The sequence below is a fragment of the Phytophthora infestans genome, genomic scaffold, assembly GCF_000142945.1.
Source record: "Phytophthora infestans T30-4 supercont1.2 genomic scaffold, whole genome shotgun sequence".
NCBI classification, from domain to species: domain Eukaryota; phylum Oomycota; class Peronosporomycetes; order Peronosporales; family Peronosporaceae; genus Phytophthora; species Phytophthora infestans.
In genome coordinates, this window is record NW_003303757.1 from 1408728 (window position 1) to 1436152 (window position 27425).

Here is a 27425-nt window from a genome sequence, read left to right on the forward strand (position 1 = left end):
AATATTTGCTGTCAGGTGTGCGTACTTAAACAGTGTACTGGATTTTTACGAGGCGCGAACTTACCGGGCTGGACTGTTCTTCTATTCAAAATTCTGAATTAGCTCGCCGATTTTCAGAATCCAGTACATTAGTACTGGATTATGGAAATTCCTCTCCTGGACACAATTATACGGCCACCTCGTCGCCCATAACTCAGTCAATTTTTATTATTTGACGGTGCGGTTTTCACACAAGTTGCAAAACATGTAAAAAAAGCAAAGATGTGCTAACGCTCTCGTTTTTGCACTTTATAGGGAGGCTCACTTACAAAAACGAGATTTGTCAAGCTGGACACAACTTACGGCCACCTTCAGCACAATGCAAAAACCTTTATAAAATAAAACATGTGCCATTTTGGCTGACTAGAAATTTGTATGGGCTGAGTTTTTGTATGCGATTAAATGGACACTATGGATCGAAAGCTTAAAGTAGTTGCATGGGAGTGTACTGTATGTAACGTGTTGCACTTGCACCTTTGCTTGATCGATATTGATTTTAACACGCTACATATAATACTATTGTGTACACCCCCATGCAACTACACTTTTGCCAATCCAAACTGGTGGTAGTGTAAACCAAAACGGAGTGTCCCTTATTTAGAAGTTTATTTTTTAAAAAATTAGAAATCCCCAAAATTAATCCAGACCAATGCGAATTTAGTGTAAAGCAAAATGATGAATATATCTTGTTCGATGGTCGCCTCGATAAGAGTATCTTATCTTCTACAGTACAGTACTGCACATGCACCACGTACATTACATTAGTGCATTGGCTATAGCCACGAGCGCTCCGCACCGGACGCCGTTAGAAGTGTACGAGCTCTTCTTAACGCTGACCGTCCAGGCAAGCAGCCCCAACACGAGCGCTTGATGGCACGTCAATCGCTGAGCGCCGTTCTTGAGACGCAAACTCAGAGCTGCAACCCCTCTCCTTCCATTCCCCACGGCTGGTTGACATCTGCAAGCGCAGCTTAAAGCCCTGTACTCTGTCTAATCGGGTTGCTGGCCGTCTTGGTCCCTGTATGCAGGCTGTACAAGCTGAGAGGTCACTGTGTGCACCCACACTCTCCTGTTCTGGCGCCCATACGCAGCTTTCACGCCCCCCTTACATCTTTGTGTGTATCCCATTCCGCAGCGCGCCCGTAGTTCGTATTGCTGGATGTGTCACTCGTGTTCTTGCCAGTTTGTACAGCACTAAATCTATATTGCTCTAAAACCTAATTTTGTAAAATTATTCCTCAAATTTAGATGCTACTTCGGTTACTTCACTCCGTTTTGGTTTACACTGCCACCAGTTTGGATTGGCAAAGGTGTACTTTGAGCTTTCGATCCATAGTGTCCATTTAATCGCATACAAAAACTCAGCCCATACAAATTTCTTGTCAGCCAAAATGGCACATGTTTTATTTTATAAAGGTTTTTGCATTGTGCTGAAGGTGGCCGTAAGTTGTGTCCAGCTTGACAAATCTCTTTTTTGTAAGTGAGCCTCCCTATAAAGTGCAAAACGCGAGTGTTAGCACATCTTTGCTATTTTGAAGCATGGTTTGCAGCTTGTGTGAAAACCGACCGCACCGTCAAAAAATAAAAATTGAGGCACTCGACGAGGTGGCCGTATAATTGTGTCCAGGAGTGTACATGCCGTGTCACACTAATTGTTGTGTGAAGTACCGCATTTTTCTCTACGACACAAATGACTGGCCCAGAACCACTCGTATTGTTGTTAAGGGCACCACAGTGACTTTGCACCAATCCGGTCCTCTCATACAAAAATTTTCAAGCCAAATATATATGTACGATTACCCTTTTCTTAGCTATACGCATCACTTCTCAATTTTCTACCTCGACCAAGTGCCCCTAGCTACTCCTGACCATGACACCGAAGCTGCAGTGGCTAACCTTGTCAACAACCTACTCAAGCACGATGCTGAAATTTTGGTGCAGTCGTTTGTCACCTACAAAATCACCAAGAGTAACGTTCGACCTTGCAATCTCTGCGCTGAGATCATGCCGCGCCACAAGATGTCACAGCTTCTTACCTGCCACTCCTCAGCGTGCAAGGCTGCATCTCCCTACACCAAGTGCCCTTGAAGCGGCAAGCTAGAGACGAGTGAAGCACTAAATATCATGTTCTTGCCGAGGTTGAATCGCACGTAACGCAGGCGCGCCCCGCTCGGAAGCCTCGACTAACTGAGCCTATGAAAGCCTTCGCTCCAGCGTTAGCGGTTCAAAGGCTTAATCTCTCCCGTATCCGCAATGGAATGATGCGCCGCTTCGACCTGGATGAAAAGCGGCTGCCGGCATTAGCCACAGTCCAGCGCTTTGTGGGAAACTACAAGAAACACCACCTCAGCTTCAATGACTACCACGATCTCATCGAAGATAAAGTGCGCAACTCAGTCTACACTGGTGAGGAAGAGGACAGTGTGGGATTTACATTTTCTGGGCGGTAAACGAATTTAGGTGTACCCCATGTCGGCCGGGGAACAGATGACGATCCGTTCATCGTCGGAGTGACGTCAAAGTCTCTTGTTAGACGAGCCGCTCGCAACCCCAGCACTTTCGTGCTACATGTAGACGCTACGTTTAAATCGAATTCGTCGCATTACGCCGTAGTGGCTGTGGACATTTCCGACCGACTTCGATTGTTTCATTTGCTGGCTCTGTTTGTGGTCTCCCAGCGGACGGAAGAAGTGTACGTCACAATGATGGTTTCTCTTCGTCAAATTTTCTACAAGTGATGGGTACGCAGCTACAAAAAAGATACAAAATGACGGACGCAGAAGCTGCAATGTTCTCCGCAGTCGCGCAAGTGTTTCACATGGATAATGCGTACGTGCATCTCATGTGCTGGTATCGCGTTGTCGCAAAAGTATACCAACACATCCAAAAGCTACCATCAGCGCTAAGCGAAACCGTCATGCGAGACGTATTTGATATGCACTTCACACGAACCCAAAAAGAGTATGACCGTGTCCGCATCGCTACGCTGGAGACGTGGAGCGATACCCCACTCTTGACACATTTTGCGTTCATACTTCAATAAGATCTGGGTGACAGGGCATGCAACCCGTTGGCAGTGCTACTGGACCCCTAGTGGCTTTGCTAAAACAAACAATCCATGTGAGCAGTTCAACAAAGTTTTGAAGTGAGACTATACTCGCCGTCGGAGGTAGAAGGTTAAAGCGCTTCTCACCCCGCTATTAGCTTGCTGTGCTGTTGAATCTATCATGACGACGCCGTTCCGTCAGCTGCCGGTAGCCCAATCCAAGCAAAAGACTCGCACACGTGAGCTGGAGCGCGCTGGACACGTATATGAATATGCGCCAGCTCGGATCTCGATTGCATTCTTGACTGACGAACCACTGCCACCTCTGAAGGAGCTATCTGTGTGGTGTCGGTGCTCTGCCCTCGTGTCTATGAAATACAAGTTGGCAAGTCACAAGAGAAACTGTTAGTATCAGCACAGGAAGGCGTCCATACTGCTAGAATGGAGGTGAAGGATATGCCACCAACCGAATGGGCTGTTGATCTGAACCTGCGCATGTGTCCGTGCAACTACTTCTTCAAGTATGCCCATTGCATTTATTGGGCTATGGCCTCCGGCTCCGAGGTATTGCAGACAGTGATGAGCGGCAGACGCTTTACTACCGTGGACCAGCGAGAAATCATACTCGCTGGACGACCTACAGCAAACAGACACGCGCTTGACAAGTATTAGTTATTGCTAACTGCTATAGCACTGCTCATTATTCCATATCACTAATACTTGATATCATGCACATTATCCGTACGACATCGTTTGCTTGCGGAGATCTGTGCGGCGCCACGCATCTCCCATCGTTGATTTATACTGGTGGGCTTATCTTGGTTAGTACGCAATTATTCCCGATACCCTTCTTCTTCCAGTGGACGTCCGGCTTGACAAAGCTGTGGGCTTGAGCCTGACTGGGGGCGTCTGGCTCCCCAGTCCCCGTTTGTAGCCTCTCCACTTCCAACTTGCATGCAGCAGTGTCATGACGCATGCCGCCCAGCTTATACTCAGCACCACCAACGAGGCAGGTCCTTCTGGCTGGCTTCGATTGGCAGCGAAGTGGCATTCGCCCTGCAGTTTCACCCAGAACCTCCCTTCCTGATATAGCACTGATCCAGCATACTGCAGACAAACCCCACCGTTCACTCTTCGTCCTCATAAGCCCCCCTTTCTTCCTGCAGCCTTCTCCGGTGGCACCGTCATGGCATGCGTCTTTTCCTTTTCTTCCATGTGCTTGACAGCGTGGCGAGGCACCCTCCCTCCGGTCGAGCGCGACGGTAAAGCCCTTACCGGTACGCCATCCCTTCATTATGTATGCTTGCAGATTGTGTGCCTGCCTCGCAGGGAGGCTGGCGTATTTGTTGATGTGGCTCACACGAAACTTGTCACACTGCCCAGTGCATCTTCTTTTTTATGTACAGGTGCTAGAAGACTTTTTCGGGTGTTGAGACAACACTGTGTGTTATGAGTATTTTCACGTTTAAGATGCGCTCGGAGATCGGATTGAATAAAACGGATGACTCTGCGTGCACTTTTAATTCGGATTGCCACCGAGTAACATTTAATTCATGAATTAAGTGAGGTGACACTAGAGACTCAACCCCGTGTTGTCGAATCTCGCTTAATAATACATGTTCTTAGTAGCACTTAAGCTGCCTACTTTATCACTCTCACGTCTTGATCTTTAAAGATCCGCGTTATCGCTTTTAAAAAAGCGGTACCTTCAAAATCACATATACTGTAATTCATACCCAAAGAACTAGCCGAGCGCCGCCGCTACGCGGCGGTAGTTTAGGTTAAGATTTTTTCTTATGTCTTTCCGCCTCCGCTACGCTTTGACTCTACAGCAGTACCACATATGAGTTATTTTTGCTCAATCTAAAACCATCTATCTTTATAGTACAAGTGACAACATTTATTAGCTCAGCGTTGTTCCTACGGCCAGCTTCAGTTGTATTAATACATGTACTCAGTTACCTCACACTCAGATAATTATTAAAATTTCTACAACAAAAGAGTTGAAGTTTATTTTTAGTCATTGTAGCTAGCAGAAACTATGAAGTACAGAGTATTACGTATATTAATAATATGTCCTCGGAAACACGCATTCCTACTAAGCATCTTGCAGCATTGGAGGCGTCTTTATGGGCTACATGTATTACATTTGAGAATAAGTAGCTCAGCTATGCACTCGAATATTAAAAACCATCATGCATTTATAAATTGAAAATACCAGTAGTATTAAAACGATTTCGCGTTCGGATCATGGATAGCCTTGTGCAAATCTCCATGTGAACAATGTGAACCACCTTAATTTACTGATGTAAGCTACATAATCCAGTTTTAAATAATTGGAGCCGCCTTCGCTTCGCTTGCAGCCAATGAGAAAGCTAAAAAAATCTGAGCGCTACGTGTGACGGACGAACAGACACCGCGCTAGCCTTGTCTAGGACTAGCCGGCCGCCGCCGCTACGCGGCGGAGTGGGATGGTTTGCTGGAGATGAGGAGGCCGCAGATGTTAGTGCTTCACGGTATCGCGTGCTTCGTAGTACTCGCTCATTCCAAACGTCGTGGCTTCGTTTACTTAACCGCTTACCTTTCTGTAGTCTCATGTGGACCTGGTAATATTGTGGCTTGGTACGCTTCCGTTACCCCGTACTACAGGTTGGATGTTAATGACCCGCGTTCTTCCGTATTCTTCCTGGCATCGTGGCTCCCTGCTCACCTGTGATCCATGTTACTCAGTGGTTATGCGCCTTCTCTTTTGGGTTCATGCTCTTTAGTACGGCCTCTTTCGTGGCTGATAACTATTCCGTGTTCTCGAATGCTTTCGTGGGTTGCACCGGTTTCGTTTCGTGGTACATAGTCTTGCGGGTCGTTGGCCTCCCATCGCCGGTACATTAGTCGAAGGGTGCTATTCCGTGGTTTGGTGGGTTCACGCAGTCGTGTTGTACCGTCGCTCGTGTATTGTGATCTCTTGGTTAGGTTCCATCGACCGCGTTATCACGCTTTTGTGCAAGCGCGGTGTGGTTATGCTGTCTATGGTATTGTGCTCACGTAGTGCATCTGCGTTGCCCGCTTTATCGTGTTCTATGATGGCATCGTACTCCATGGTGTGCAATTGTGGTCACCTTAAACGCCCCCTGTGTATTTCGAGGCTGGTCCGCCGTCCGTGCAATCGAGTTATAATGTACTACTGTCCTCTGTGGCTCGGTAATCTCCCGTATATAGTCCCTGTGGTTGCTTCGGTTTCCTTGGTTTAGTGTTTGGACCACCGTTCATGCTAGTGTGCTCTTCGTAGTCCCGTGGCTGGTCTGCCGTATGTGCAATCGTGCTCTAATGTAGTATCGTCCTCCGTGGCTTGAGGAGCCCCGGTTCTACATGGGTATTGCTCGGTGATTTCTCGTTTATCGCTCCGCGGTTGCGTTCTCCCATGGTTTAGTGACACATTCCATGCTATCGTGCTATCTTGTGGTGTCGCGGTTGGTCTGTCGTCCGTGCGATCGCTAGCTACCGTAGTATCGTGCTGTGGGACTTGGTGAGATCCGGTTCTCCCGAATATCGTGATCCAAAGATCAGTGATCTTCCGTTTATGGTATCCTTCGGCTTCATGCTTGGTTCGTCGACCGTGCTCCGTTGCTCTACTGCGGTGGTAGAGAATAATTACTTTTATTTCCCTCTACGTGCTCTTCAGTGGCTTCAAGCGTGTGTGCTCTTCCGTGGCGCCTGCTTCTTCGCATGTGGGGTGTCATTATTTAAGCCCTCATCCGCCATCTTCATTTCATGTCCTTCCGTGTTTTTCATGGCTGCGAGTTTGCCTCCGTGGCTCGTGCTTTGCATAAAATTTTGTGGTCTGCATTTGTTCAGTCCCCTTTATCGTCCGCGGCCTTCCGTGCGTTGTGCTGTTCATTGTATTCCATCGTATACATAGTCTGGCTCGGTGTTCCTCTGTGTTTCGTGCTCTTGCGTAACCACGTGCCTCCGCGCTAATTCAATCGCAAACGCGCTACATATCGTGTTGGAAATTGCGCACAATCTCTTTGGGTCACGCACTATGCGTGCAAATACAAAGGAGTACGATTCTTTTTTTCCGGTGGTGGAGTGATGTTGTGTGGGGTGGGATCACTAAGTCATTTCAAAAGGTTTAGATAATTAATATTAGTAATAAATTGTGCATCTTTTGGGTAACGCAAATAAAATACTAAAGTGTCTACAAATTAATATTGGTCATAAAAAAATTGTGCAAATTTTCAAGCGCTAATTTATAAATTTATGTGAAAGAGTAATACAAAAGATTGCAAGCAAAATATGAGAAAAAGAAATTTAGAATCTTGAAAGTAAAACTATTATTAAATTACTACGAAGCTTAAAACATCATCTTTTTTGCAGCAAGTACTATAAGGACTATTTAAGACGCAATATGAGTCACCGTAGAAAACTACAAAATCTACTAGAATAATTAAAAGTATTCTGATAGTAGCTATTTTTTTCAATCACGGCATATCGAAACCTGAAGTTGACCCCGCCTAGCAGTACCAGCTAGCCGGACTGTCGCCATTGTTTTACGCGCTCCAAGTGCACTCACGCTGCAGTGTTGTCAATGACAACTTGTCATCCCACGTCGGCGATTGCTTGAGCTTCGACTTCGCCAGTCGAGTCTTTTGAAAAGCCTTCGAGAAATCCGCAGCTTCCTGTCAAATGTGTAATGACCCTCTCCATTTCAGTGCGCTCCTCACATTGTGGAGTCCATGTATGGCCCCAAGCGCAACCGCATGTACACGGAACGCGGAAACACAGACGACGCATCAACAACACCGATTTTGCACTCGTGAATGGTGATCACGCTTGCAGATCGTGGCCGGCGATCAAACATCTGCACCGGTGGTAATGCAACGACAAGACCGCCGACGCTTTTGAGACCGTTCACTTTTATAACTCGTAAATGACAGGTCGAGAAGAAGTAGGGAGAGGAAGAAGACGTTACTTGTAGGCGTCAAAAGACGAAGTGAGTACTTTATTAGTATTAGGAAGCCACCAATAGCTGTACACCAGCCATTAGTGTCTGTATAGTTTAAGCCAGTCATACCGACTTAAACAGGACCTCCTAAATCTCATTATAATATTTTGGAGTGACTAGGTCAAGGTAATCAAACTGTTTAGAGGCTACTTCAACAGCCTCCCTGCCTCTGAACATATTTTATCAAACTGACAATTCTATGTTATAACAGAGGTAAAACTTTCCTTAGGACTTTTCCTCAGTCCTTGAAACGCCGCCAGGAAGTCGCTTAGGCTAGCCGATCTGACTTTGCCCTGCAGTTTCTGCTAGGGAAGGAGGACGCTAAGTGACACGCCTGGTAGGAACTCAAGGATGGAGCCCAACATGTCGTCTCTACTTGCCGCTGCTACGAAGCAGGCTCCCTCGCATCGGTAGAGGCTATTTCGGTGGGCACAGAGCCCTTCCGATCTGCAAAGAGCGCTTCTTATGAGGGAGAAGAAGAAGCGGGCGCCGCAGACAGCACTGCAGCTTGCGCCAGTTCTCATCGCCACGCTGGAGGAGGGGGGGAGGGGCTTCTCGAGCACACGTGGCCACCACTCCATCGAAGAAGTCACTAAGCTGGGGTATTTAGTGATGATGTCATTTGTCACACAGAAACCACAAAATCTACACATTATGACACCGACTACGTGTCCAGTGACACAAATGCTGAAAGTGAAAGCGACTGAGATGTACTGGCGTATCTCTAACAAATTTGTTGTTAAGCATGGATTATTATTGATAAACTCATGTGTCTAGATAATTCGGTACTTGACCAGGGAAACCTCAACGAGGGAAAACCTTGTGCGAACAAAAAAGAATAAACCCCAGTGGGAAAAAATTCTAAAAAGAACGCAGAATATAGACACGCTTCATGCGCTTGTATTATCAGGGTATTTCTAAACTGAGTGGCCGGATCCTGCTTTCAGACATTTCATCCTGAGCTTGGCCCTTAGTTCTCTAAACTGGTGCTTATCTAAAGCTTTAGTGAAGATGTCAGCTATCATCTCTTTCGTATTGCAGTAGGTGACGTTGAATTCATGCCGCTCTACTTTTTCTTGCACGAAACAGTATCGTACGTGTATATGTTTTGATAGTCCGTGAAGTTCGGGGTTGTAGCAGATTTTGATGCAGCTCTAGTTATCCTCGTATATTGTGTTAGCCTGCGTTGTAGCAAAGCCAAGTTCGTTGAGAAGAAGTTTGAGGAATATCATCTCTTGCATGCAGTGACACAGAACGATATATTCTGCCTCTGTTGTAGAGAGAACTACAGTATGATGCTTACGCGAAAGCCATGAGATAGGACCGCTAGCTAGCATTGTCACGTATCCTCCAATGGAGCGTCTCGAGTCGGGGCAGTTGGCGTAGTCAGAGTCACTGTAGGCAATTAGTTGATCGGCAAGGTTTTCCGATGTAATATCGGTCGAGCCTCCCAGAAGAAGACCGTATTCTTTCGTTCCAGATAGGTACTTTAGACCACGAATGACTGCTTTCCGGTGATCCATATCTGGATTCGCTAGAAATTGGCTGACCTCTCGCATGTAGAATGCCAAATCGGGTCGAGTGCCTACCATTAAATACATGACACTACCTACAGCTTGTCGATACGGAATCGATTTCATCGCATCTTTCTCTTGCTCACTGCTGGGCTGGCTGCTTACGGAAAGTTTAGCGTTCCGTTCTGCTGGTGTTGCAATAGGGTACGGAATGTAGTCGCTGAAGCGGTCAATGACCTTCGTAGCGTACTTGTGCTGGTGGATAAACATCGTTCGGTTTTTACGGTCACGTTGGATTGACCAGCCGAGTAAGTATCTCACCTCCCCTAAATCTGAAATGGAGAAACGCTTTTTCAAGGCTGATTTCAGCTCACTGACGAGTGCTGGTGTAGTCGCAATGACCAGTAAGTCGTCGACGTACACTGCAATGTAACAGGTGATGTCAGCAACTGTGCGTCGAAATACGCATCGATCTTTAATGAGTTTCAGGAACCCGAGATTCTCTAGGAAGGCAGACAAGGTTTGGTACCATACACGAGGCGCTTGTTTAAGCCCATATAAGCTCTTAAGAAGTTTACACACTAGGTGCTCCTTGCCCGGGATTTTGAAACCTTCCGGTTGAGCCATGTAGATCTCCTCTTCCAAGTAGCCATTAAGATATGCTGTCTTAACATCCATTTGATGGACTTCAAAGTCGAGAAGAGCTGCAATAGTAAGAAGTAGTCTAAGTACCTCCATCCTGATGACAGGAGAGAATATCTCGGTGTAGTCGATGCCATATTCCTGGAAGGAATCCTTTGATCACAAGACGCGCTTTTAAGCGGTCGATCTTGCCAGTGCCGGTATACTTTACTACAAAGATCCATCGGCTACTTAAAATCTTCCTTTCTTTAGGAGGGGATACCAGCACCCAAGTGTGATTGTCCATGAGGGACTTGTATTCCGATTTAGCTGCTTTACGCCACTGGTTAGCGTGGGAAGACTTCATTGCTCCCCGATACGTAGTGGGCTCAGACACATACCGAATAGCTAGTAATGTGTACAGTAAATGCTGACGTTGCTCCTGTTCGTGTATGTCTTCCTCAGAGTTGAGGGTTACGTCATTGGCTTCCTCAGAGCTATCAATGGCTTCCGCAGAGAGGCGGGGTCGCTTAGGAGTCGAATGATGCGGAGGATCAGAGTCCGTCTCTGTTCGAAAAGAATAATGTATGGCTGTTCGATCAACAGCCTCCCTCAGTGAGGGCAGTACACGTTGGTTCACTGTGCCTGGCACTGTTGTCATTGCAGGGCCTGATGTGGGTGACGGTGTGATCACTGGTTCTGACACATGTTCAGGCTCCGGTGCTACTGCAGTAGCAGTTGCAGGTGGCAGAGGTACAGGTGCAAGTGTAGCGGTAGATTTCTGCCGATTCGTGGACTGTGTGGGCTCTGGAGTAGACGTCAGGCCTGTGAGAGAGGGAAATTCTTTAAAAACTACATCACGACTGTAGATAATTGCATGAGTATTGATGTCCATCAGACGGTAGCCTTTCTTATGGTCAGGCACACGAAGATACATACACAAACGGGCTCTAGCGTCGAGTTTGTCTCGGTATTGCTCCGTGATGTGGACATATCCGCTGCATCCGAATACTTTGATGTACTGCATGGATGGAATACGGTTGTGCAAAAGCTCATACGGGGTTCGTCCATCCGTCTTGGAGCTAGGAGTCATATTGATGAGAGTGGTCACATGACAGACACACTCGGCCCATAACTGCTTCGGTAGCTTGCCGTCAAGTAGAAGGGCTCGGACACGCTCCATAATGGTACGCATGCGGCGTTCTGCAACTCCGTTTTGCTGAGGTGTGTATGCATTGGTAAACTGGGCGTGAGTTCCATACTTGTTAAATATGATGCGGCCAAGCTTCTCGTACTCTTTAGCGTTGTCTGCTTGAAGCCGCTGAATCTCAAAGTTACCCTGGTTTGCATTGTCTTCAACACTGAACGCGTACTCTATGACAGATATATATTGTCTGAAAATATTCAGGGCTTTCTTCCTGAAGTCTTCGTAACAGCTATACAACTCGCTACGGTTCTTAATTGCATAAGTGAACATGAATCGAGAAAAGTCATCGATGAAGATCAAGAAGTAGCGACAACCAGTAAGGCTAGGCACAGGTAGTGGACCACAGATATCTGAATGGACTTTTGACATAGGTGATGTAGCACGTTTAACAACTCTATTAGAGTAAAATGGGGAGCGGTGTGACTTTGCTAACGTGCAGGCAACACAAAAGAAATCTGTCTTTGGACCTAGAGGTATAGATCCATCGAGTCCATGTATGGCCTGACTCCTGAGGCAATAAGAGCCGCTGGAGGTGCCGCTGGTTTGGCTTGAAACTGATACAGATCCGTGTTGGTAGCCATGAGCGCTTTGATCTTGAAGCGCTGGTCAGTTTGCATAGAGCACTGTTTGCGGTCAAAGTTGAAGCGAAAGTCGTGCTTCACAGCTGCTGGAATTGAAAGCAAACTGAATTGGAGCTGGGGACCATACAGGACGCCATGAAGGATAAGCTTCTGCATAGTGCCCTTGGAGTCAGTGACTTCCAGATCGACCCGTCCAATGCCTTCGATGGGGATTTGGTTCTTACCACCAACCGTAATGGATCCACCACTGGAGGTGATGTCGGTAAACCACTGAGACTCATGGGTGACGTGTCGAGTGCAGCCAGAGTCGATTGTCCAGGTGGGATCGGGTTCTATCTTGGCTTGAGCAGTGATGCTAAACGGGAGATTGACTGTGGTAGCAACAGCGATGAGACCGGTGTCACGACGTCCTTGGCGAGTTACCTTGCGGTTGTTTCCAGAATCACTGTCGTCGTCATCGTCATTGTCTGACTCAAGCGGGCGGTCCTTGTAGCGATCTTGACCGCGTTGTTTGCCGCCATTTCCGTGCTTGTTCTTGCTACTACTGTTGTTGCCCTTGAAGTCGCGGTTGTTATTATTCTTGCCGTGTCGCCCATTGCCACCTTTGTTCGAGTTCTGGTACGGGTGATCGCGTTTCGAGTTACCCTTGAAGGCGAAGTTAGCAGGTAGCACTGTCCCAGCCTTCACTCGTCCATCTCGCAAATCCTTTTGAAGGCCTCGGCATTGGCGAATGTTGTGGCGTGGGCGATCACAGTAGGAACAGACATTGGCGCTGTCACGGCCTTGGGCTTGTGACACAGGAGGTCCGGTAGCCCCTAGAGCTCTCTCACCCTTGGTTGCATAGGACTCTGGTGTGCCCTTGGCCAAGGTGTAGCGCTCTTGAGCTTGAAGATCGCGAACCTTGCCTTCAATGCTCTGCTTGAGGTCTTCATACGGGATATACTTCCGCTGGCCCTTCCAGATGCGGAGATCGTCCTTCCACGACTTGGGCATCGAGTGGAACAGGTAGATAGACTTCTGTCCCTCGGTCATCACCGATTCGGTGGCTTCTGACGCGGCTTTCATCGCGTTCTCAAGCTTGAGAAAGAACTCAGTTAAGTCGGAGCCTTCCTCATACTTGATCTCCATCAAGTAGTGTTGAATGAAGTACGGATCTCCATGAAAGGCTGCTCCCTCGTACGTCTGGCAGCTGTAGTTGAAAATCTCGTAGGATGTCGTGAGATTCTTGACGAGCCGCACGTGCATGTTGTCCATCGTTTTCATCAAGAAGGCTTTGGTCTTGGCTTCTTGTCGACGGCGTTCGCGCTGGCTAAGAAGCTGTCTCTTCTCTTTCTTGGCGCGTTTGCGTGCACGGCGAGCCTCGCGATGGCTAAATGGTCGAACTACCGGGAGGTCCTTCCTCTTGATTGACGTATCGGAGCTGGCTCCAGAGTCTTCGTCCGAGTCCGAGGGCAGCTTGAGCTCGTCGTCGCTCTCGCCGTAATTCACAGCGTCGGAGTCGATTTCGACGTTCTTGGTAGTTTTGGCATGCGGTTCATCGTTGGCATCAGACATATCGCTGCCACTGTCTTCACTCTCGTCTTCCGACATACCGTCGTAGTCGGGCTGCTTCACGTAGCCGAGTAGGTGCTTGCCATCTAGTGCTGCGCACACATGGGTCTTCCAGACGTCGAAATTCTCGGCGCCGATGAGACGTGGGAAGTCGTCGCTTGAGGCTTGGCTTGGGCTCATAACCTATAACTCGTATGACAGGTCGAGAAGAAGTAGGGAGAGGAAGAAGAAGTTACTTGTAGGCGTCAAAATACGAAGTGAGTACTTTATTAGTATTAGGAAGCCACCAATAGCTGTACACCAGCCATTAGTGTCTGTATAGTTTAAGCCAGTCATACCGACTTAGACAGGACCTCCTAAATCTCATTATAATATTTTGGAGTGACTAGGTCAAGGTAATCAAACTGTTTAGAGGCTACTTCAACAACTTTGCCATTCCAGCATTCGCACTGCGAGTCGTCGATAAGAAGATAAGCTTGCATCTACCATGACGCCGGGTTTCTCCTTGCGTTCACCTCTCTCCTTTCTCATTGGAGTGGTTTTGCTCGCAACAAGACCCATCGTTCACTCTCTCGACCAAGTCGAGGAAGTCAAGCTTGGCCCGGATGTCGGCAAGTCCACTGTGGAGCTCATCGAAGCGCGTGGATTCGTGGCGGAGACTCACAATGTCACTACAGCTGACGGTTATATTCGCACCTTGCACCGCCTTCCCAAATCGTATGATGAGAGTCAAGCAGGTGAAGAAGCTGCGAAGGACAAACCTGCCGTCTTGATACAACATGGACTGCTCGACAGTAGCTTCTCCTGGGTCTGCAACTTCCGTAACCAGAGCTTAGCCTTCGTGCTCGCCGATGCTGGGTATGATGTCTGGCTTGGAAACAACCGAGGCAATACGTACTCCACCGGTCACGTCAAGTACACCACCGAAGATGACGCGTTTTGGGACTTTAGCTGGGAATATATGGGCCGGTTCGACTTGCCAGCGATGCTCAATTACGCTCGCGAGACTTCAGGACAGAAGACAATAGCGTTTGTGGGCCATTCAGAGGGCACGACACAAGCTTTTGTCGCCTTCTCTGAAGACCAGACGCTTGCTCAATCCGTGTCGTACTTTGCAGCTCTGGTACCCGTAGCCTGGTTGGGGAACACCAAGGCCGAGGCACTGAAATTTCTGGCCAAGGTGTACCTGGACAAGATCTTTGAGGTCTTCGGTCAAGTCGAGTTCCTGTCACAGAACAAAGTACTACAGGAGGTCATCGAAGCTTCTGCCTGCACGGTGAACCCTGAACTCTGTGATACTGCCCTTGCGTTAATATCCGGCGTGTCCGAGAACTGGAATATGTCTCGAGTAAGTGTGTATCTCTCCGAGATGCCGGCAGGAACGTCCGTCAAGAACATGGGTCACTACGCACAAAGTATTCGCAAAGGCACCTTTTCAGCCTACAACTACGGCTGCGGCTGTCTGCGTATCCTTGGGATGAAACTGTGCTCTAAACACATTTGCGAGAACAAAGTCAAGTACGGCAGCTTCGACCCGCCAGCGTTTCCTCTAAGTAGGATGACGTACCCTCGAACAGGATTCTTCACCGGTGAGAACGACATATTGGCTACTGCAACTGACACAAACCAGCTCCGAGCTGCGTTACCGAACACGACAATTATCCACGACGAGGAGATCAGTGACTTCAGCCACTTGGACTTCACCTGGGCGGTGGATGCCAATGAAAGAGATTGTACCAGTCTGTGCTGGAGCAACTCGGTCATTACACCCACATCGGATTCTAAATAGAGCGTGAAACACGTACTAAACATAAGAATCAAACCATATTTTTCTATCGGTAAATAATCGCTGTTCGATGTCTAGATGGCGAGGTCGTCGTGTCCTGCGGTTCTTGCCCATTTCTGCACTTTCACGGCATCGTTCTTGCGGTTGAACTTGGTCAGAATCGAGATCAAATCTTCGTACATTTCCACCTCAAACCGTGGCGTCTCCGGTTGTATCCCTTGATGTAGTAGAGAAAATGTACGCACAAACTCTGAGATTTCAGTTTCTGACTGGCATCGCACCATCAGCTCGTGCAATTGATCCGAGGAGAGTTGAAAGCCTTCGCACTCCATGTTATACGCAATGTGCAGCGTACGTTCGATCAATCCGATCTGGGTACCCAAGCCCACCAGCGAGACGTACAGCCCTTCCGGAATGGCCAAGTCTTCCCTGGCTTAGCTCACGAAATAGTGCAAAGCACGTGTCGATACCACACGAGCCATAAAGCGCGTTAATAACGTAGTCGAAGAAGGTCTTGTCTGTAGAAACACCCGCAGTAGCCATGTCACGAAGGACGCCCACCACAGCTTTTAAATCGCCATGAGACGCGTGGATGAATGCAATCGTCGTAAACGCCTTGACGTCCAGGACGACGTCGTGCTTCTCCATTGCTTCGATCAGAGCGACAGCGTCACCTACGAGACGCCGGCGCATGCAGATGGACAATAGCGACGTAAAGACCTGAAGATTCGGCGCTAACTTCCACTCCAGAAACACATCCATAAGGTGGAAAACCTCTTCAATCGACGCATTGCGGTGGTTCTCCACCATCTCCAGCATCGTAATGTGATCGGGTACGATAAACGGGTTACTGAGCATCTGTGAGAAGAGCTCCTTAGCTTGTTCGAACTTCCCCGTCGCTGCGAAACAGCCAAGTGCGTCGTTGTAGTTCTCCACCTCCAGCATCCAAGCGCCAGCGAGCTCCTCTTCTGTCGCAGATACCTCCTCCAGTACTTCTTCCAGAAAGGTCGCATCCGAGTGCTCGTGACAATAACGAATCGCCGATCCAAAGCCACCACTGCGACCCACACCTCGAGTTGCCATCCCACGGAACGCATCTTTCAGCATGGAGAAGTCTTTGAGGGCCGTGCACGCCTTCATTACGTTGACATACATGTTTTCATCTGCCGGAATCACCTTATCCACAACTCTGACCTTCTCTCCAGCCTCACCAGCCGCGCTCCCAATGTCCTCACGACCAGTGATCCTCTCGCGCGTGCTCTCCATCGTCGAAAAGCAATGCAACGCCAGCGAAAACTCCTCGAGCGCCACACAGCACTGGATCACAGCACCAAAGCCTTGTTCCAGCTGTAAATGCTTGATCCTCTCCAGATCACCGCCACTTGAGCGCACACTTCCCTCCACAAAATCCAGAAACGTTCGTACAATTTTTCTTGGACTCATTTTCGCCTTCACACTCGCTCGAAACAGCGCGAGAAACCCTTGCTGCTGAAAGTCTCTGGCTGCATCAAACTCTGGGTGGGTGAAATACTCCGTCGCAAGGCCCAGCACTTGCGTGTACTCCTTCTTCTGCGTCATTTTGGCCATCAAATGCCCAACAATGGACGGTGGCATCAGTGGCTCCAGTGAGCTTAAGCCAAACTCTTTTTCCCGGATTTCAGGCCATAGTTTCTGATGATACAGCAGCAATTGCTGCCCTGCAACAGTCATTTTAATGTTGGCGCATCCATTGACCACTTCAACCAGCACACGAGCCACGAACTGAGGTCCGTATCGCTTCTTCAATTGGCCTAAAAGCTGGTGGATCTCTTCTCTACGGAACCCACGCGACGATCGTTGTCGTAAAACGGTAAACATCAGATCCGTCCACACCGGCTCACTGGCGTTTTCGCGAGCGAAATTAGCCACGAGCCCCAGCAGCTCCGCAGCGCCTCGTTCGTCTCGTTTTTCCAGTCGACGCTGCAGCGCCACATTCCACGCCGACGGGTCCGTGGCTGCTAATAACGTCGTCTCATCCTTGCAGCGCAGCGCTCGACAGGCGAAGACGAAGTTGTCCGACGTTGTCTTGTTGGACAGTAAGACGTTGATCCGCTTGTCCTCGAGCCGTAAATTAGGCACTCTCGTCACGGTACGAGGCGAGAAGGAGCGCGCATGCGCCTGCGAAGACGCCGCACGTCGGCATGCGCGGCGCAGCATCAGCAGTAACTTACCACAGGTGGGCAATATTGTGTTTCTTACGTAAGTATGCGCCTCAACGTTAAAATGGTGTTCAGTACGTAAACCGTATGTCGCCCCGACCATAATCACTTGCGGAGCACTTGAAGCTTACCCCCTCCTCGACGATGGCGCCTCGGTTCGCGTTCCGTGCAAGGCTCCGCTACAAACGCTGCCGAATCCTCATTCTTACGTTCTCTAACTGTGCGTTGATCGTCCATACGTATGCAGCAAGTTCCGCAATGTGGAATGCAAGCCTCTTCCGAGCTTTGACCAGCTGCAGGTGTCCCCGGACGGCACCGTGTTAGCCGCCACGTCCTCCAGCTTCGCCTTTGCTCATCAGATGGACAATGGGGGTGCGATCCAAGTGAAGCAACTGGCGAAGACTGGAAAGGAACCCCCCAATACGCCTCCATTGGTACGTGCTCACCCTACAGGACGCGTCACAGCGCTGAGCTATTCGCCGTTCCACGAGGACCTCCTGCTGTCCGCTGGAGATGCCAATGCCACTGTGAAAGTCTGGAAACTACCGAGTTCCGAGCCCATGATCGAGGATCTGGTGACGCCCTTGACGTCATTCCAAGAGACACAAGCGACTGTGGCGGGTATCGTGCCACATCCGTCCGCTGACTCGGTAGTCGCCACGTTCTCGAGACCTGGAGCACTGAGGATTTACGACTTAGAGGCCGAGACGATGAGGTTTGAAGTAGTCCTGGAGGGAGATACAGCACTGAGCTCAGCGGCATGGAACTGGGACGGTAGTGCTATGGTAATGGCTACACAAGACCAAGCTTTGAGACTCTTGGACCCGAGAACGATGCAGATCTCAGCGCCCGTAATTGAAGCTGCACATACTGGGAAACGGCACTTGAGTGTGGTCTGGTGTGGACGTACGCAGCACTTTATGACGTGTGGGAGTGACCGCATGCAGGAGCGAGAGCTGAAGCTGTGGGACCCACGTCAATTGTCCAAGTGTGTGCATCGAGAGCGTCTGGATGCCGGCGGTGTGGGCCAGTTATTTCCGCTATATGATGCTGATTTGGACTTGCTGTACGTGCTGGGCAAGGGAGATCGCAGTGCTCGGCTGTTCGAAGTGGACTTGATGCGAGCTCCTTATGTGCACGCACTGGATCATAGTGCACTCGGCAGTATGACACTTGCGGCGACGCTGCTACCGAAAGCGACGTGTGATACAAATGACTGTGAAGTCGCGCGTGTTCTGAACCTCAGCGCGAGCGGAAGCAGCGTCGGTGGGAGCTGCGAAGTCGTGAGCTACCGAGTGCCTCGCAAGGAGGCCACACACACGTTCCAGAGCGACTTGTATCCGGATACGTTGGCAGCTGAAGCAGCGATGACATCAACAGAGTGGCAAGAGGGACACAATGCGGAGCCGAAGGTGCGTACAGTGACACCTACTGCCAAGCCTGTCGAGGATGTGAGTGGGAGCGTATTTGGTCGAATGCCTGCACCGTCCGGTTGGGGAGCGCCACCCGCAAGTGCTGGAGCTACAGCCAACGGGTGGCAAACTTCTGGTTGGGGTCAGTCGCTGTCATCGACGGCGTCGTCGAATGCTGCGTCCAAAGTTGCGTCTGATGTCAAGACGGGATGGTCGTTGAGCACGAGAAAGTGGAATGAGCCAGAACCCATGGCTCAAAATGCTCCCCCTTCTCCTGCGCAATGGAACTCTGACACCTCAACGGTGTCTACTGCGCCCCCGACACCTCCGTCAAGCTCAGTAGAAAAAACTGAAGACGTTCTAACCCCGATACCAGCAACTACGTCAGATGAATGGCCGTCAGCAGGAGTAGAACCGATGGGTATTGCCGATGTGGTGGAGCTTTCGGACAAGGCGCAACGATTGGGCGCCAAATACGGGCACAAATTGAAGTACGTGCAGGGCAAGGAAGCTCTACGCAACGATGTGTTCCACTTCGGTGACAAGCGCGTGGCGTTCTCGACTCAAGCCTCGCCGGTGATCGCTGCCAACGCAACGTTCTGGGCAGCGCCCATTGCGGGCGCAGGTGGACCTGTGCTTGTTGAAAAGCTTGATGCGAACGGGAAGGCACGACATGGAGCTGCTCCCGTGATTAATGGACAGAAGGCTGAGGTGTCGACACTCGCGTTCAACCCGTTCAAAGATCACGTGCTGGCTACAGGGTCTGCTGATTCTACTATCCAGATATGGTCTCTCGATTCAGACACAATATCTGACAGAGCAGGTAAACTCACGCAGACGCTGTCAGGACACACCAAAAGTCTTCGATCTCTTGAGTTTAACCCGACAGCGGCCGATGTGCTGTGCTCTTCAAGTCTCGATCTCTCGCTGCGGTTCTGGGATATCGAAGTCGGCCAGGAAAAGTTGTGTCTGGACGGAAAGCTGGACGATATCACGTGGAATATGGCTTTCAGTCCTGATGGCGCTCTGTTGGCCACAGCAAGTCGCGCCAAGATCGTCCGTGTGTTCGATCCTCGTCAATCGGAACAGGCGTTGGTCGCTATGGGCTGCGGATACGAGAGCAACAAGCCGCAGTTTGTGACTTGGGCAGACTCGACTCGTTTGCTGACTGTGGGTGTGAGCGCACGCATCGAGACGCTAGTGAGTTTCTGGGACTCGCGCAACTTGTTGGAACCTCTGGGTGCTTCGGTGATGGTTGACCCGGCAGCTAGTGCGGCTAGCACCACGACTCCGATCCCGCTGTACGATGCCAGCTCACACCTGCTCTTCCTCATTGGCACGGGAAGTCGGCACATTTGGAGCTACGAAGTGGACCCGGGGGCTGCTACGGTGCAAGCAAACCTGCCGTTCATGTTGGCCGGCACGGACACGATCGGTGGCGTCGCTCTTCTTCCGAAGGCCATTTGCGATATCCGCGACGTTGAATTGGCGCGGCTGCTTGTGGCAACGCTGAACGTTGTACAGCGTGTGTCATTCTCGCTACCACGAGCTCAGAAACTCAAGGAATTCTTTCAAGACGACGTATATGGGTTGGTCCCCAAGCCGGAACCATCAGTGACTGCAGCACAGTGGTTCATGGGCGAGACTGGCGCTCCTGTGTACGAGTCTCTTCGACCGGATGGTACGTGGAAGGTTGAAAGCATGACCTGTGGTTTGAGATTGCTACTGTAACTTTTTGTTGCTGGTAAAACTTCCAGGTATGGTGGCGTTGTCCGAGAAACCGAAAGACACGACACCTGTGAGACCCAAGACGTTGGATTTCCAGGCGCGCAAGAGAGAAGAAGAGGAGAAAGAGCGCCAGAAGGCTGCTCAGTTTGCTCGACTCAGCGTAAGTCGCCGAATAGTTTGTCGTACTTTGTAGTTCTGTGGCATTGGAAACTAACGTGTGCGTTGTCCCTCAGAATCTTTCGGCTCAGCCAACCCTGCATTCTACGCACCATACGGGAGTCAACCCAACTGCGCCACAAGGTGCAGAGGTCGATAGCGATGACGACTGGGACGACTAAACGTCACAAGTAGCGGTCGACCTGGAGACCCACTTTCATGACCACACACCCGACAATTTTGATGATACTTTACAAGTCAAGCCGCGCAAAACATGCTCGTGTTGCATCGTATCCTTCGTCGCAGTCTTGCTCCCTACAATAGATAACTTGGCATGAGTGCAAGAGCTACCAACTCGTACACGTCCACACCGACACTCATCCTTAAAGCCTGACACGGACTATCGCACGAAACTGTCATGGAGTCTTCGACACACCCGTGTAAAGTATTCTGATTCCAGTCTGGACACCAGCTCAATCTCCTTCGCTACGGCATCGGTCGAGACCTGCAGGAGAAAAAGCACATAGATTAGAGAAAAAAACACTCGAACGACAGCAAGTACTTGCATCAAACAAACCTGTCCGCGTGAAACCTGCACAGCCGTTTGGTAGTCCGTGAAGGGGAAAACAGGAAGGAGTGAGAACCCAACACTAAATTGAGCTCCCTCGACGTCAATTCGTGCAGCCGCGGACGGGAACTTGAGGAAATCAACCCAGAGCGTGCTGTGGTCTTTGTCGTACCGCATGGAAAAGTGCGTCGACAACTCGCGCAGCTCCTTCAATAACCGGAACGAGCGACAGATGAAATTTTCCAGCACTTGCAACTTTGAGCATGTCCGGCCACCGATTCCATCTCCCAACTCGGATTCATCCGCAATTCGAGAAATATAGTGCGGATCCAGCAGTAGCCGCTGCAGTACGAGCACCACATCACCCTCACAGGGAAGATACGAGGTCTGCTTAAGAGATTCGTTGACTTTGATCGAAGTTGATGCCCCGCCCATCGAAGGGGCCCTCAGATGGACATCTACGCAAACCTCGACATCGAACAATACGTCCTCAAAGCGAGCGCTCAACCGGAGAATCGACGAGGTAGCCTCACGAATCTTCCACAGACTCAGACTCTCCTGAATCGTCAGCATCTCCTCCGCCGCTAAAACTTCCTGTCTAAGGAGCGTCACCGCTTCCGGAGTGACAGGCTCCAGTTCCGCCGCTCGTCCCTCAAGGACCTTCAAGCGACTCTGCAACACTGACTCCTCTAACGACAGGGACGAGCACTCCTTCTCCAGATCCTTCACGGCCTTCACGTACTCATCGTGGGCCCCTTGTTGCTCCTCGATTGCATCCAGAAGAAGAGCCATTTGTTCCTCTCGAGCGATCATTTCTTTGATGGCTGCCAGCTCATTCTGACGCTTCAGCACACCAGCTGCCACGCTGTCCTTCAGGGATTTCACATCCGACGCGAGGGCAGCTGCACCCACAGACAAGCTGGCGGTGAGCTGCTTTTCCATCTGCGTCTGCAGCTGACACCAAGCCGTTCGAGCGACCAGAGCCTCTGCATCAAACAGCTCCTGAATAGCTTCGCGACCAGCGTCATCAAGATTCTCTGGGCTCAAAACTGCTGGAGCCTTGGCGTGTAGCAATAACGACAACTCTTCAGTCACAGCCGAAGACCACGACGACACATCTTGGGCGTGACGTTCCATCACCGCTGAGCACGTATCGTGCGCACATGCGACCACCACATCCTTCAAAGACTCTGTTTTCTCTCCAAAGAAATTCCCAGCAGCTCCTATAAATGTGCTCTCTTCGTTCAAATCAAGGGATGACAGAAGCTCTTCCATCGTTATCTGGGGAGCAGAACGAGGCTCGGGCGTCGGTGGGCGACGGGGGCTTTGACTGGGCTCACTGACTCGGTCGAATTGCGCCTTCAAATTCACCTGAAGGGATGCGCGTTTGGCAGCATACTCGTCGTCGCTTTCATCGGATACAAGACTCATCGCACTCTGGTTGCGCAAAGAAGTCATCGTTTCATTCGCCTCTGCAATCGGGTCCAGTGTGGTGTTCTGGTCATTCGGTGGCTGCGTATGGTTGCTCTGACTGGCAACCTCGTTCGCCAGATCACCTAGAGATCCAGGAAGATCATGGAGGTCGGACTCAGGCGCTGACTTGGTCAGTTCGTGGACTGAAAACTCGGCGAGAAGATGGCCCAAACTGAACTCCGCAGTGTCCTCCTCACGGGGCAAGCCAGTGAGCGACTGGGACTGTAATCCGGCAGTATCTCCTAGAGTGATAGAATAATCGCCCGTAATCTCCATGTCCTCTCCAGCGTCCGAAGATGCCGATGAGTCTGCGTAAGGTATACGAGTCGTCTGCGTTATATCAGTCGCGCGCAAAAACGAATTATTCCCTGGTGCGGATGGAGACTGAGAGCTGGTAGCTGGGTTTTCGGCAGGAAATGACGTAGTTGAGGAGGTCTTGGAGGCTTGACGTGTTACATTGATGGTCTGACGCCTGCGTCGTTGAAAAGCAGCTCGAGAATCAAGAGGACTAAAGCCTCGCATACTGTGTCGTCGTTGGCCTTTGTCAGTCGATTTCGAAACCGCTAGGCTGCTTCTCCGTGACTGCAGCAGGTTAAAACCTGACTTCTTGGGCTGCGTAAGTTTGGGCACAGTGACCTGTTCAGGTTCCTCCTCATCAAGTGAGTCAGCTTTATCAAGAATGGAAGAGTTCAGCGATGTCTCCGCGTCGTCAGGTTCTTCTTCTGACGATACCCGCTCCAAAGGGAAGAGCCGTGAAGCATCCTTGGCCGGCATGGGCGTCATGGACGTAGAAGGCGAACCGTGGTTGAACTCGGCACCTTGGGACGGACCAAAATTGACGGACTTTGTTGGTGTTGTCTCCGCATTTCGTCGTTCCTTTCGTGCACTCAAGATTCCCTTGAGAGGAGTCCTCAGTCGAGGAGGAGGGGAGAACATCGAAAGCTTTGGGATTCGCGAAGGTGGAAGCTCATCCGGAGACGTCACATTGTTGTTCCCTGTTGCTTTCTGCTCATTCGCAGAGAAGCTTGAGTCCATTCCTGCATGCAGGGGCGAGTCAATGTCCATGGACTCCATAGTTGCATCGTTACCGTCACGGCTGGTACGCGTACGCTTTTCAGAACTTCCTCCATGCTCTTCTGAAACGTTAACACGCTTCCTTGACGCTTCCTCCCCTCGCTTATCTGCTGCGTCCTCACCACCAGCTGAAAAATAGCCGAACCCACTATTCAGAATCAAAAATCCGTTGTCGTCGCGACGATCATCCGATTGCTGCGGACTGTTTGCCAGCGTCGAGAATCCGTCACTCAGATCGACTGTCGCATGTCGCTTGGAATTGTCCTTCGGTGGAGTTGAAGACTTCCTATCCTTTGCTGGAGACGGCGCTTTCCTCGTTGTAGCCTCCTGCAGCGGGGATGTGGACTTCCTGCTCTTCGATGGAGTAGAAGCCTCCTGTACCGGAGATGAAGACTTCCTAGACTCCGTCGCTGGTAATTTGTTACTCATCGAGTCCTTGGACGGAGGCGCAGTTTTCCTACTGATAACGGGCTCCTTCCTTGGCGATAGCGACTGCTTGCTCGCTTTCTCTCGAGTGGACGTCTTGCTGCTTTTAACCTGCTTCGAAGAGGTTTTCAACTGGTCATCACCAGAATCAGCATCCATCTCCAACGCCGAGCTGCTCATGCTCATACCTCTCTCTTCTCTCCGTAGCGCTGCAACCACCGACGCAGCTGCAGTCGGATCTAACGTCGGTCTCCTCGCCGCATCTTTCTCCAACAGATTCGGTGCAAACATCGTGTCCGTAAAGCTGTCACTGGTGTTGACCACCGACGTGCTCTTGCGACGACCTTCCACAGTCTTGACTGGCGACGTTGGCTTGGTCGCTGAGCTCGGTCGTTTACCTGCCGACGAGGTCTTGGACCTGGTAGACCTAGCAGGCGAGTCCAGTACCTCTTCCAGCTGCTCCGACGTCTCTAAAGTGCCCCTAGGCTTGGCTGGACTGCTCTTCTTCTTCTGCGCTTTCTTTTCCAATCCCCCCGCACCTTTAATCACGGCCTTCAGAACCTCTGGGCTCACTGTATCTCGTCTGGATATAGCGGCGTCCAATACCTCTGCTTCCAGGGGTATCTGAAACGCCATGCCAGGCGACAGCGTGCGGCGTTTTGACGGCGTTGATGGCGGGTCGTCCTCCTCTGACTTTTGCTCATGCTCTGGTGACGCATCTGTCGGCTTGTTTTGCGCTCTATCGTCAGAAATGTCGCCCAGAATTTCGCGCTGCAGCTGACGTGTGATGGTGTCGCACCAGTGCGAGGAGGGCGGATGCAGCGCGTACTCGGTGTCGTCACTGTCAGCATCCATGACCAGGTCCAATTTTTGCCGCGCGGGAAGAAATTTGTGTGGAGCTTTTTTTCAAAGATGGACTTTACATTCGGTACACTTTCAAGAGACATTCATTGAAATGCAGTCATCTGCTCAAAAGCACTGGCTGTGCTTTGATGCGGTGTGTGACTTGCGTCAGACTCGAACGGACATCGTAGGTATCATGACGGACGTTATTGACGCCAAGGCCCAGCGCAAGGCCGAGAAGAAGAACAAGAAGGCTGCACGCAAGGCTGCAGAGGCCGCTGCTGCTGGAAATCCCGTCGCGGAGCCATTCAAGAAGGATAAGAAGCAGAAGAAGCACAAACGCGCTCGTGAAGAGGCCGAGACGCCCGCCGAGAGCTCAAAAAAGCACAAGAAGGACAAGAAGGGAAAGAAGAAAAACAAGAAGCAGAAGAGCAGTGATGATGGTGATAATGAGGACGTAGCGCCCAGCACTGACTTCTCCAGCGGCCCATACCAACAGCCGCCAGCCAAGGACGGCAGCTTCAAGAAGGCCTTCTACACTGAAGGCCAGGACACTGCTAAGATGACCAACGAGGAGGTTTCTGCTTTCCATGAGACCAACCAGATGATCCTTAGTGGCAACAACTGCCTCTACCGTCCTGTGCTGAGCTTCGACGACGTCACTTTCGAGTCCAAGTTCATGAAGACAACCAAGGGCTTTGACAAGCCCACGCCCATCCAGAGTCAGTGCTGGCCCATCCTGGCCTCGGGACGTGACATCATCGGTATTGCCGAGACGGGATCCGGCAAGACGCTGGCCTTCTCGATCCCTGGTCTCATCCATATTGCTGCCCAACCGGAGGTGTCCCACAAACACCCAGGCCCGCGCATGCTCGTTGTCGCTCCGACGCGTGAGCTGGCGATGCAGAGCTCAGCTGTGATCTCGGAGGCTGGCAAGAAGTGCGGACTCAAGAGTATCTGCATCTACGGTGGCGTCCCAAAACATACGCAGAAGAAGGCGCTGCGCGACGGCGTGCACGTGGTCGTGGCCACTCCTGGTCGTCTTAAAGATCTGGTGGAAGAACGCTCGTGTAACCTGTCTAAGGTCACGTTTGTGGTGCTCGATGAGGCCGACCGTATGCTGGATGAGGGTTTCGAGAAGGATATCCGCGCCATTATCGGCAGTACGCACCCTGAGCGTCAGATTGCCATGTTCAGCGCCACATGGCCACAGTCGATCCAGAAACTTGCACACGAGTTCTTAAACGACCCAGTGAAGGTGACTATCGGCTCAGATGAACTCGCTGCCAGTCACAACGTTACGCAGATCGTCGAGGTCGTTGAAGACCGTGCTCGTGACTCTCGTGCACACGCTCTATTGCAGAAGTATCACGCGAGTCGTAAGAACCGTATTCTACTGTTCGTCCTGTACAAGAAGGAGGCTGACCGTGTGGAGCGCATGCTGCACCAGCGTGGCTGGAACTGTATCGCCATTCACGGTGACCGTAACCAGCAACAGCGCTCGGAGGCTGTGGAGCAGTTCAAGTCTGGTGAGGTCCCGCTGCTGATTGCGACAGATGTGGCTGCTCGTGGTCTCGATATCCCTGGTGTTGAGTACGTCATGAACTACTCATTCCCGTTGACGATTGAGGACTACGTGCACCGTATTGGTCGTACAGGCCGTGGTGGTAAGAAGGGTACGGCTCACACGTTCTTCACCGCTAACGATAAGCCTCGCGCTGGAGAGCTTGTGAACCTCCTGCGCGAGAGTAATCAGGAGGTACCAAAGGACCTGACCAAGTTCGGTACGCACGTCAAGAAGAAAGAGCACAAACTGTACGGCGCTTTCGCCAAGAACATTGATGCCACGAAGAAGGCCACCAAGATTACCTTTGACAGTGACGACGAGTAAGCTGCACACTGTCGACGTTGATAGGCTAGGTACCAGGTACATGTAGACAAGAAGTGGGAGGGAGTAGAGATCTATTTCGCTGTAGATTGCTTTGATAAGCTGGTTTGCTAATGATTTTTTGCACTCGTCTACATGTACATGTACTGTACGTTAAAGTACGCGGTCTGGGAGTGCTGCAAAAGCAAAAGCTGTGTGTGCGTCTCACGGTGAAGCACACAAAGCACCTCACGGATAATCTGTTAATTCAAAGGTGCCAGCACTATCGAAAAGACATGTGCCGGCACTAATACATGTACTGCAGATGGCTTG

The 27425-nt window shown here is 50.5% G+C and overlaps 6 protein-coding genes across 6 annotated transcripts; 3 read left to right on the plus strand and 3 right to left on the minus strand.

Moving 5' to 3' along the window:
- Positions 1-3283: 3283 nt before the first annotated feature.
- On the minus strand, positions 3284-3877 carry PITG_01421 (uncharacterized protein; the record flags this gene model as incomplete). The annotated part of the gene is made up of 3 exons (XM_002908042.1): positions 3284-3453; positions 3553-3722; positions 3831-3877. The coding sequence occupies 3 exons, from the start codon at positions 3875-3877 to the stop codon at positions 3284-3286; spliced, it is 387 nt and encodes a 128-aa protein (XP_002908088.1).
- Positions 3878-14048: 10171 nt separating this feature from the next.
- Positions 14049-15346, plus strand: PITG_01423 (triacylglycerol lipase, putative; the record flags this gene model as incomplete). Its single annotated transcript, XM_002908043.1, has 2 exons — positions 14049-15272; positions 15314-15346. The coding sequence occupies 2 exons, from the start codon at positions 14049-14051 to the stop codon at positions 15344-15346; spliced, it is 1257 nt and encodes a 418-aa protein (XP_002908089.1).
- Positions 15347-15421: 75 nt separating this feature from the next.
- PITG_01424 (uncharacterized protein) lies at positions 15422-17543 on the minus strand (the record flags this gene model as incomplete). The annotated part of the gene is made up of 3 exons (XM_002908044.1): positions 15422-15780; positions 15821-16534; positions 16586-17543. 3 exons carry the CDS (start codon positions 17541-17543, stop codon positions 15422-15424), a joined length of 2031 nt encoding a protein of 676 aa, XP_002908090.1.
- A 361-nt stretch (positions 17544-17904) lies between these two features.
- On the plus strand, positions 17905-21023 carry PITG_01425 (coronin-like protein; the record flags this gene model as incomplete). Its single annotated transcript, XM_002908045.1, has 3 exons — positions 17905-20638; positions 20715-20845; positions 20919-21023. The coding sequence occupies 3 exons, from the start codon at positions 17905-17907 to the stop codon at positions 21021-21023; spliced, it is 2970 nt and encodes a 989-aa protein (XP_002908091.1).
- Positions 21024-21241: 218 nt separating this feature from the next.
- On the minus strand, positions 21242-23956 carry PITG_01426 (uncharacterized protein; the record flags this gene model as incomplete). The annotated part of the gene is made up of 3 exons (XM_002908046.1): positions 21242-21346; positions 21419-23280; positions 23332-23956. The coding sequence occupies 3 exons, from the start codon at positions 23954-23956 to the stop codon at positions 21242-21244; spliced, it is 2592 nt and encodes an 863-aa protein (XP_002908092.1).
- Positions 23957-25421: 1465 nt separating this feature from the next.
- On the plus strand, positions 25422-27116 carry PITG_01427 (DEAD/DEAH box RNA helicase, putative; the record flags this gene model as incomplete). Its single annotated transcript, XM_002908047.1, has 1 exon — positions 25422-27116. The coding sequence occupies one exon, from the start codon at positions 25422-25424 to the stop codon at positions 27114-27116; it is 1695 nt and encodes a 564-aa protein (XP_002908093.1).
- Between the last annotated feature and the right edge of the window lie 309 nt (positions 27117-27425).